Source organism: Solanum pennellii, chromosome 3 (genome assembly GCF_001406875.1).
Source record: "Solanum pennellii chromosome 3, SPENNV200".
In the NCBI taxonomy this organism is placed as follows: Eukaryota; Viridiplantae; Streptophyta; class Magnoliopsida; order Solanales; family Solanaceae; genus Solanum; species Solanum pennellii.
In genome coordinates, this window is record NC_028639.1 from 74,548,662 (window position 1) to 74,560,330 (window position 11,669).

Here is an 11,669-nt window from a genome sequence, read left to right on the forward strand (position 1 = left end):
GGGGGTGTGGGGGGGGGGGATTTATATTACCATAGCTACTTTGACAAATATCAGATGAACCAAACTAAGATTGATCTAATAACCTGTTCCAGTGGCCGTCAAATATGTTATCCAACTCAGGACATTCAAGAGCATCATCATCAGGCACCCAACGTTCCAACTGCCGCTCTACCTCACCATGCCGGGACTGTGATATGCAGGAATCTGTCAACAGTTCCAGCTGTTTTTCCCGCAGCAATTCAGCTCTGAAGACATCTAAAGAGGCAGGAACACCCTATTCCAAAGAAATAGTCTCATTATTATACTTTAACTATCTAACATATAGACAAGACATAAAATCTGATTCTAGCATCTGTTAACAGTGATCTATAGCTTAGTCTTGCATGAAATGCCACCACATACAATATTTGGAAGTTAAAATCATAGAAGTAACACACAAACCTTTGCTAAAACTTGCACAAGCTCTTTACCCGGTATAATCAAAGTCTTACTTGGAGGTTTGACCAGAGATTCAGGAGTATTCTTACTCTCCTGGGAACCATCTTTTATCAAGTGGGCCAGTTTCAGAATAATACCTGTCCAAAAATCAAGGAAAGAATAAAGTGCCAAATGCAAAATAGCTCAATACATGCCAGAGCAATCTTCAAAGGCATAAATACCAGATAAAATAATCTAGAAATCTATTTTAATTTTTCAGACATACCAAAATCTTTGTCAGCATTTGTTGCATGAAATATCCCTGAAAACACAGATCCATCCGTTGTTTGTACTTCCACTTGATGTCCAAGAAGACATGTACTAAAATAAACTAGTCGATCATGTGAAGGACTTTCATATGATCCCCCTTTACCTGTAAGTTATGGCAGTTAGAATTAAGCATATGAAGCAATTTAGACAATTCTCAGTTAGCAGCTCTCACCTACAGCTGTCGACTTGCTGGAAGTCGTTTTTGTAGACTGCATTTTACTCTCCAACCTTGTCCCCAATTCTTTTTCGCCTTTGCGACTGCCAAATCCATTGGCAAAGGACCTTGACTGAACAGCTTGCTGCATATTGTCCCCGAAAGATATAAGCAAGATACAGTTCAGCTCAGCTTCACCCTACACACTGCAGAGGACAATACTCCAATAAATATGTTGTCCTTGCCCAATAGATGAAAATGCTAATGAAGCATATTCTTTCTCAGATATGACATATTATCTATCCACACACCAAGTTTGAGCAGAGAACATGTAAGAGTACACGGAAAAAGAACGATACAATCGGCATCCAGGCGCAATAAGTTCCTGCTCTATCAGTGGGTCTAAAGAAGGGTCATATCGAATAGGATCTATCATACAGAGCCTTACCTTGTGCTTCAGCAAGAGTCTGTTTTCAGGAGAAAATGTTGTCTCACAAACAATAATTAGGCAAGTTAGCAATTGTACGTACTAGACAAGTTCAAATACCCTACAACACAAAGGACTTCAACCCTTAGTTGCGCGGACTCTTCACTTTTGATGCCGCACCCGTCTCAGATTCTTCATAAATACACTACTTTAGGCGAATCTGACACGCACCCGTTGGCATTTTTGAAGAGTCCGAGCAACATAGCTTCAACCCCTACCTCCACCCCAACAATATTCTTCTTAGTGAGAGATCAAAACAAAATCATCACTAAAATTTAAAATGGAACATACTATACAATAAAAAAAAACACGTGGGCAACAAAAAGACTTCTGGTTGGTAAATAGCCGATCAACAAATTACAAATCAATGCTCTTGGTTCTATAGCGGATGTTCTTCCTGATAAATAACTGCACTGTTAGGTTCATCAATAATGTATCAACCCTGAGGAGAGTCAGAGGAATATCAACACTTAAAAAGTATTGGAAACTTCACTAGCTTAGATCTTAACATTGTCTCTTACAAATGGAGAGCTATGACTTTGACACATTCCCTAAGCACATATATCTATCTGCCTAATTCAAACGGAGACATGAATTAGGTAAGTAAAAACCTTCCATCAGTCTTAGTACCTGGCTTAGGTAAACTCATTAGAAGAATCCAAAATTACTAAAGCAAGTAATTGCAGCAAAACTATGATCAAGAATCTTGGCTAACCACCTGAAAGTAAGGAAAACACCTGAGCAAGATACGTAGAAACGATAGAAAACCTTTAAGGTCTGGTTGACTGGCAGTAGTTCTAAAATCTTGGAGCAATCAACCTTTTCCTAATCAATATAAAAACCCTAACCCCAAAGTCTCGATACTAACCCACAATCGGGGTTTCATTTTCCTGTAATTTACAATAGATATAGCTTACAGTTATCACGTAGAATTAACCCATATAAGCAACAAGAACAATCAAGAAACACTAAACATATAATCAGTGTAGCGTACCAAGCACAAACAACGAAGTTGTACAAGAAAACACAAAACAACCCATAAGAAATCTTCCACAAAACCGCACAATCAATAAAGTTGTACAAGAAAACGAAAAACATTAATAAATCAAATAAAAAGTCTAGCTCATACAGAAGATAAGAAACTTCATCAATTTTGCCGATCCAAAACAGATGATCCAACAAATATACTATCAGATACGGATGAAGAAACTTACGAATAGATAAATATATATAGATATCTAGAGAGATTGAAGGTGGCGATCAAGAAAGGGGATTGATCGGAGACGACGATGCTCTGTGTCGAAGAAAAATTGAAAGATGAACACAATAGTCTTTGCGGGTCTACCGGTACCGGATAGCCCAACTTAGACCAAAGAGAGACTAAATGGCCCGTTTTATAATATGGGCTCGGACTCAACCCAAGACCCGAAATACGCACTCCATAATCTCTTCTAAAGAGCTATTTTGTTACCGTTTAAAGTTTTAAACGCTTGTTGATTTTTTAGTATTATTATTTCACTTTTAATATGTGATAAAATAATATTATAATATTGGGTTAACTAATTTTAGAATAAGTTATTTCATAATTTTATTCTAATTCTAACTAAATATAGATAAATTAATTACGAAATTAATTATTGTTTATCCCTCATATGCTTAACATCATGGCAAATGACATAAATAAAATACTTTTAGGGCTAAATGATCATTTGTCCCTTATAAGTTTCTAATGATCAAAATCCCTCAAAAATATACAAAAACACGTATGCATAATAGGGCTAATACAATAAAAAAGTGGTAGATACATTATATATTTTTTGTCACATTTTTATATCCGCCTCGTTCTAAATTTTTGTATCCGCCTCATTTTTTACCACATTTTTGTATCTACCTGATTTTTTGTCACATTTTTATATCTGTCTCATTTTTTGTCACATTTTTGTATCCGCCTCATCTTTTGTCATATTTTTGTATCCGTCTCATTTTTTGCACATTTTTTTATCCGCCTCATTTTTTGTCAAGATTTTGTATCTGTCTCATTTTTTGTCACCTTTTTGTATCCGCCTCATTTGACTTAAAAATGAGGAATTTTTAAGTATTTTAAAAACTAATAGGGGATAATGTTAATAAGTGAACTTAAAGGAGGGATTTTTGTCATTTTTCCTAACATCTTTTCGATAAATTTTATCTAAATACTCAAACTATTAATACTTTTTTTTTTATTGAACTTGTGCAATTTAAAATTTTTGTGTGTTAATAAAGTTGTTAAGTTAGCCATATAAAAAATTTGTTTGTTTAAATTATACATACCTGTCTTTTATTGAAATATATTTAACGTTTTATGATTTATTAAAATTAAATTATATCGTTAAAAAAGATAAGATATTTTAATTTATTAACTTGTATATGAATAAATGTGTGAGTATTACAAGTTGCACATATATACAAGTTTAAACTCCTTTTTTTTATCCGCTAGAATCAAAGCCTTTCAAAATCTATTTTCATCACAATTTTTCTCCTTTTAAAACGTCTATCATGAAACAGAAGTCTTATTTACTTATTTATTTTTTGACTTCACGCGCCTATTAAAAAAAAATTAATATATTGAGTTTATCATTTTATCATTAACATAAATCCAAAGAGGCTTTACATTTTTAAAAAAACATGAACTCACTAAATAAATTGAGGATATAATAGGTAAAAAAGTATATATATCTTTTTTTTATTTATCAAAAATAACAAGCAAATAAAAAGTCGAAATTGGACAAATAAAATGTAGAGGATGAACACCTGTAGTACGACAGCTTTCACTGACACTGCTAAATTATAAGCTTTAAATGGTACAACATCAACTCAATCCCTACTACACACCTATTATTCTTTGTTATTGCATAGGGAGCGAGATGAGCTGCGTTAATGTTACAATTTACACCACCGGAAGTAATAAATCCTGCACTATATCTGGAAAAATACCTGTTCATTTCTGAATATTTGAATGGCATCCAGTGGAAAGTGTATGTAAGTTCATAAATAACATGTCAAGCTGGTATGTTGACACAATGAAACTGGTGAGTTGCGACAGATAATCACAAACGTAAATTGATCTTCTCAGACCACTTGAAGATATCTGAGTAAACTTGATCACCTCCCAAGTTTTCACTTGTTCCACCAGCAGCAACTCTCATTATATCCTCTATCAAAGCGAAATTTCCCATTATATCAACATGTGCACCACTCTGTGTACCACGACCCTCAAGAAGGTTTGCAGGGGGAGCATGAAAATACTCCCTTATATAAGTTTTGATACCAGAGGGATTAAATCTAGTTTTTCCTCGCCATCCTTTTGCACACATGAATCCTGCGCTTAATGCAGGCACAGTCTCATCACCATCTACCGTGTAAACACCAGATTTCAAGCAGCTATCTTCATCATTATCATCGGCTGAAGTATCAATCTGAAATGGAATATTGCATCCTGCTGTAGGTATCCGCTTGTAAACATATGCTCTTTCAGTTTCAATGCCAACTCCATACAGTGAATAGATCTCCATGTCAGGAGCATTTGGTAACCTGAAGAAACAAATCAAATCAAAACAAAATAACTAAGATTAGTTTGAACTAAAGAAGCTGCTGCAAATTATAGCAAAGCCTTGTCATGGACATTCAAGTTTGTCTAAACCTTCTGAGAAGTTCAAAGGGGGGACAAAGGAAAGAGAACTCAAGAGAAGAGAATCTAAATGACAATTAGGTAATTTCCATGAGCCACAAGAAAACAAAAGTATCTCAAAGGGCTTGTGATCCTAACTTTTTCCTGTTTAAAAAACTGTACTAAGGGGGAACTTCTTGCCCAAGTGGAAGCTATTAATGTTCTTTACCACACAAGAAGGCAATGATAGAGCTTTACTGCCTAAAGTGTCGGTTCTTTCTTCAGATTGGAAATTGCTACTGAAATTTTGTGTGTTTTGAAGTAGGATAGTCGAGGCTCTTGGCTGTAAAACCAAATTTGGTTTTGGTTCTTGAACTTCAACCTATACAGTTAAAAGACTTCTTTTCGTCTTATCTGAAAGGATTCAAGTTAGAACTACATTTTTTTTGGCAATTAAAACTAACATTTTATTACCAAACTAGCAGATCTGTACATAGTCTAAAAAACCTGTAGTCTTATAAGTTAGAACTACATTATAAGACACAAAAGCAAAAATATGAGAGGACTCACTTTGTCTCCAATGGATTTGACCAATATTTGTAGTGTGAATACTTAGGATCATCCAAATCATCAGCTATCCCATATGAAAAGTGAGCATTACCACGGGCCATCATTTTCGGGGCAACAAAGTTGAGCAAATCCACAATCTCTCCAGCTGTATAAACCTTGTACTCTTCCACTGCTTTAGTGCCACTAACACCCATGTCTTGGTACTCGTTCCACACATCACAGGTGTTATTTGCAACATTACTGCCCTTAACAGCATCCTGCATGTAAATAAATGCTAGTTAGTTACAGGCATCAGGAAGCAATGGATAAGACAATTATTTTGGAAATTACAGCCTGTGAGCACAAAAAAAAATCTGATAAGGAAGTTAAGACACAACTTCTTCAGACAATATTTGCATAAATAGGAAGATAAGGCACCCATATCATGGAAGGCTACTGAGACATCACAGATCACCCATATTTAATGTTATTTAGTTCAATCTCCTGGTATATTTTTATTTTCTTGATGAGGTCAATTTTATTTTTAAAAAGTACAAGATGGTACAGGGAAGTATAAAAACCAACTGCATGAGAAAACATCACCACATCAAGTAATCCCTTCTAGCAAGCTAAGGACATCCATGCACTGATCCAGGCTGTCTACCCTACTCCTATAACACCAGAAATATCAACTAAGCAAACAAGAGTTCTTAATCTAGAAACATGCATCTTTCTTCCTTCAAAGCAAGCCTTATTTCTTTCCATCCATTAGTCCAAAAGATGCATATGAGAATGGTTCTCCAGATCTTCTTCAGATTACTTGATTGATGCACACTAAACATGTGCTGCTGCTGATGTAGGGATCTTAAATATGAGTAATAATTACAAGAAGAGAAGGAAATAGATATTTCTTTGCTCTATAAGAAGCACACTTATAGCATAACCAATATGGTCTTCAAATTTGAAATATTTGAGAGAACATGGTTCCATTTTTCATTGCTTTTCCTGGCAGTTATGATGCTTTGCTTGTCTAGTTCTGCTTCTACTCAGTGGAAATATTTTTGACTCTTGTGGTCTTTTTGGAGCATAATAAATTCAGATGAACTGCCAAAATGAATGGAGTTCCTCGTTCAAGAAAAAAGAAGAAGACAAGTGACAAGTTTGGAGTATTATATGCAAGTAAAGGAACACTTTTCAAGAGGAAGTCCAATATGACCTTAATTGTAACCATCTCGTCCCATTTACATTGACAGCAGAATTTCCTTTAAAGTAAATTCTGAACAGATATTTCGTTGAGATAGCAAGTTTAAAGGAATGCCTCATGCAGTACTTTATCTTATTTCTTTCTTTTGTTAGTGGATAAGTCCTCATCTAATATTATCACAAAAAAGGGAATGTCTTGCAAAGAATGTGTACAAAAACAATTGATATACAAGGACATCATCCAGTTGTAATATATGATTAGACTTCATTTATTTCCATTATTTTACACTGACATCACACCAAGCACATCATATTGGCTCTGAATCGTGTAACCCATGCCATGTGAGCCCACTGGTTTTATTATGACCAGCCAGGTATCCAAATCATTCTTTGGCAATTCCCCAAAAGAAGCAGTTTTTAGCGAGGCAACAGGTCATACCCATGCTTGCCTATTGCATAAAAATATAAGTAAAAGAACCATAATCAGAACAAGAACTTCACATTAGAGTGCTAACCACTTTATAGATAGTTTATTTGTGCTACTTTAGGCGCATTTGAGTTATATGGATTCAGATTTGGAATTCTGTCACATCCCATATTAACTGGGTCTGATATCTATTATCTGGATGATTTCTGAACACATATACATGGTCTAAGGTAAAGCTACTGGGTTGAGATGAACACAGTTTATTCACTAAATCCCTTGGACTACAGCATGTCTGCTGATCATAGAAGTCCCTAAACTGGTAATCCGGAATCACCTACACCCACCACTAACAAAATCAATGCTCAAAGTTGAAACACATAAAGAAAAGTAGCGTACACAAGAGAAACAATGAGAGAATTTGGTTTCGGATTAACATTACCCTGAAGTCAATCCTCTTAAGATCTGATGGATGAGCTTCTGCTGCATCCTTTCCAAAGGACATCATCCTTCCATAACTGTAATATTTTGCTTTAGAATCTGTAGTTTGATTCTCATGATGTCCTGAATTCTGAGCAGTGTTGTCTCTGGACTTACTTCTGCAAGGAGAATAGCCTTCCTCGGGTGACCATTCAAGACCGCCCCAGATCGTGTCCCCTCCTCTTGGTATCATTGACATGGTTGCATCCCAGGTTCGTGACATCTTCATTATGTGCTCTAATGTTTGAAGATGGAACATATCCGTGTCCAGAACACCTGGAGCCAGAGCCCTGAAATTGAGGTGAATTACTAAAGAAAGAAGAAGAAAAAATACATTACATACTAGACAAACTTAAAGACCATGCTGCTCTGGGAAAGGACTATGAGGATGTTGGGCTGGATTGAATGATAACCAAAGGAGGATGAAGAAGATGAGTGCTGATTACTGAGCGAAGACATTATGGAGTAATATGTTTGTTTGGTGTTGCCTGGTTGTTGGGTTTTTAAGGCACTAGAACAGTTTGTTTTTCCTTTTATTGCGTACTCTAAAATGAATTGTGCTGACACGAACAACAATGTTGTACAATACTTTTTAATAGTTCAATGGTTGAAAGGATATTCATAGAAACCTTTCAGGAATCTGGTTAGCATTTTGGAGATGCTCGAAGGTTTCAGAACACAGCTTGAAAGCCATAAAAGAAGGAATAATTTCATGGCATGTTAAGGAAGTTACTCCATGGGCCACAAATTAGTTTCAGCAACCAAATAAAAGGATTTCGATCTACATAATTTGCACCCTTCCTTTTAACTAGCTACAAAGAAGAAAGATTTTCAGAGAGTTAAGTTTACCTGGCAACAGCAATATCCCGTGCTTCAGCTGAGAAAAGGCCAGCTATAGATTTTGGAACACCTAGCAATGGCCCACCAATATTCATCACAGCTTTAATGTGCTTGGCGCACCAATCGGGTCCACCACCACCGCCCACAGGAGCTGGTGCCTCCACCCACTTCATAAAATGCAAAAAGTATACAACCCCCATGGAATGTGGAACAATTACTGCCTTCTTGCCACTGGTTGCAACCATCAGTTCTATATTGCTTTTTATCCGACTTAGGGTCTGGTCTCGCACCTATTGAGGAAAATTGAGCATCACAATTATAACATTTAAAAATGATTTAATGGAACAGCTTTTAACGTGATTTGATCAAATACAAACACAGACGACACCACATAGGAGACATCAGTACCTCGGTGTTCTGAAAGGCAAGCCTCCAATCATATGCAGCCATATACATGGTTTTCTCCTCGTATCCGATTCGAGCCAAGTTAGCAATCAAAACTGCCCAAACAAAGTATCCTGGAGCAAAGTAATCTGCAGCAACAAGTCCACTAACTGGCCTAACTCTAATACCAGGAGGATCCATCCCAGTTTCATTATCTAATGTCATGTGGTCCACCCAGCATAGTGGTCTGCAAAGGACCATACATAAAATTTAAGAAGTGAAAGAAAATGCTAGCAATGACGACAGAGATTTAGTTCTTACGGGGTGAGCTAGAGGCTAAGATGTTTTCTATTTTTGTTTTTTTTTTAAAAAAAAGAGAAGGTTTTAGGTTAAGAACATGACTTTGAAGTGGAAAAAATACAAGAAAGAAAGTAAATATGAGATTCTTTCATTCCTAAACAGAAGTCTCTTACTAAATCAGAAAGTCGCACTGCCTAACTGAAAGATGTATTACACTGTGAGCCGTGAGGCTAACAGTTCCTGAAGGGCAAAATTCAATGGGCAAAATTAATTATGGTGGATCCCTATTAATATTTTTCAAACCTTATAGCTAGATATTACTAGTGGTTTCTTTGACCGAACAATTTCAGTGTATTCAATGCCACAGTTGTTCTACCCCAAAGACAGATGATTGTTTACAACAACTTCAGCAGTATATCCCTCCCACAGGTGAAATTTATTCATTGCACTTGCTCTGCCTCATTTTGTGGCCTTATTTGACTAGAATGTATATGAGGGGAAAAAATGGAAATTAGTGGGCTTCTTTGTTGAAAAGGAGTAACCTGATGTTGTTCATTTCCTCTTTTTGACAGATGTGTCATATGATGCTCAAAATTTCACAATATAGTGGAGTAATAGTTTGTATGAGAAACTTTTTCAATTAAGCAAAGGATCATGTAAACCAAAACAGATTAAAATGGATTGTCCGCTTGTGAATTGAGACAGGTAGAATATCTAAGTAGTTGTTCTTGAGTATAACCGTCCTTGACGTTTGGAAAAAGTTGAGGCTAATTAGAAGCTAGTTTCCGCTAAGGAAATTGATACCTTTAGTTTGTTTCTTGGTCAATCTGGAAACAGCAGTGTAATATGATAAGGGTCTATAATCCCATCTACTAAACCATTTAAGTTGTAAAGCTAGATCTTTTATCATGACTATAGAATTGCTTTAGTAGAATTAACTGATGCAAGAAGTATATCCTATATTGAGCTTTGTATTAATCATCATGGATAATTTCTATATGAACAAACGCCAGAAGGAAGATATATTAAATTAAATCAACTAAAAGACACTGTATTAGTTTGTAAGTTGTAACTTTGACAGACTTGAAATTGCAAGCAATAGAACAACATACTAGAAGGTTTCCAATGTCAAATAGCTTCATTATTCAGCAATATTTAGCTGAAAAAGCTATCTCAAGAGATAAGATCAGTGCAAATATCCAGCTGAAACTAAGGTAAATCATGCTTATTGCAATCAAAACAGTATTTAAGAACCAAAATCTTTGCAAAACCAATTACCCAGAACAGTAACAGACAGAGGCATTACCTTTTGTACACTTCTCCAAAAGTCCCTCCCCAAAGCCGCTTCCGAAACAATCCTTCAGCACACTGATGTCCTTCCCACAGTTCAAGTCCACACGTGACAATTCCAGGAATAAATACCACCGGATGCTTAGCCTTCAACCCTTCCTTCTGCAACTTGATGCCCGGTGGATCAGGTAACGGGCCTGTAATCGCCTCCGTAACATACTGCGGGAACGACGCCGGCATAGCATTGTATAAAAACAACAAAATCCACCACACACAACATATGCATCCTACGAACCAACAGCAATTATCGATACACGACCATTTCTTCTTCTTTCCAGACTTCACATTCTTCTTCCTACTCTTCTTATCGTCTTCTTCCGCATCAAGCTTTGGCTCCACATCCGGTTGAATTTCATTTTCAGGTGCTTTTCTTCTTCGTAATAACGACATCTCTTTATCTTTTATTTTACTTCAATTAACATAATATATATAGAGAGAGAGCTTCCTATGTTCTATTAGAACAGAGACCACCGGAAGCCGCCGCCGGCAACGGCTGAAGTATCGGCGAAACAGGGAAGATAATGGGTGACTGAATTAAAAAAGAAAGAAAAAAAATGTGAGTAATTTAGAGATGGAGAGCTGTGTGGGACCGGAGGTGTGCTAAACAATTAATTTACGTAACGTGGCGTGAAATATTATACTATTAAGATACTGTTTGATTGGCGAATATTGTTATGTACATTTTTATTTATTTAATAATCTGTGTGGCACAGAATATCAAAGGCATATAACAATTCATTTTTTATTTGATATTTGATATTTTTATTAGATTTTACGATTTAAATATGAATTGCGTAAGGCCTATTAATGATGTTGTGGAAGAATTATACATCTATATGGTTAAGTAATGGTTGTATGGAGAGTAGGGACACAGCTAAATAATTCACAAAAGGTCAAACTTTTTGAGTAGGATTGTAACGGGGCTGAGTATGGAGGAAAACAGCCAATTGTCATTGTTACTGCTCTTGGAAACTTCTAATGTTGGACCCACCTTTGATTTTATTTTACTTTTATTTATAACACAATTTTTGAATTTGCAAAAAAGGGAAAAGGTAATGAACGTTTGAAATAATTTGCATTGTTGAATTATTTTATTTATTTATTG

General features: G+C 35.8%; 2 protein-coding genes across 2 annotated transcripts in view; both read right to left on the reverse strand.

Moving 5' to 3' along the window:
- The window catches only part of LOC107014824 (polyadenylate-binding protein-interacting protein 4-like), an 11,701-nt gene extending 8,940 nt beyond the window's left edge, over positions 1-2,761 (reverse strand). Inside the window, exons 1-5 of the mRNA XM_015214921.2 lie at positions 2,603-2,761; positions 920-1,107; positions 704-850; positions 442-575; positions 84-274 (exon numbers count right to left, since the gene is read on the reverse strand). Of these exons, the coding sequence (XP_015070407.1) occupies positions 84-274; positions 442-575; positions 704-850; positions 920-1,052 (605 nt within the window). The 5' untranslated portion in view covers positions 1,053-1,107; positions 2,603-2,761. The remainder of the gene's footprint in view (positions 1-83; positions 275-441; positions 576-703; positions 851-919; positions 1,108-2,602) is intronic.
- Positions 2,762-4,135: 1,374 nt separating this feature from the next.
- LOC107014474 (phospholipid:diacylglycerol acyltransferase 1-like) lies at positions 4,136-11,135 on the reverse strand. The gene is made up of 6 exons (XM_015214397.2): positions 10,521-11,135; positions 8,939-9,161; positions 8,540-8,820; positions 7,653-7,980; positions 5,605-5,861; positions 4,136-4,958 (listed from the first exon to the last, which is right to left on the reverse strand). Exons 1-6 carry the CDS (start codon positions 10,952-10,954, stop codon positions 4,475-4,477), a joined length of 2,007 nt encoding a protein of 668 aa, XP_015069883.1. The 5' UTR covers positions 10,955-11,135; the 3' UTR covers positions 4,136-4,474.
- Between the last annotated feature and the right edge of the window lie 534 nt (positions 11,136-11,669).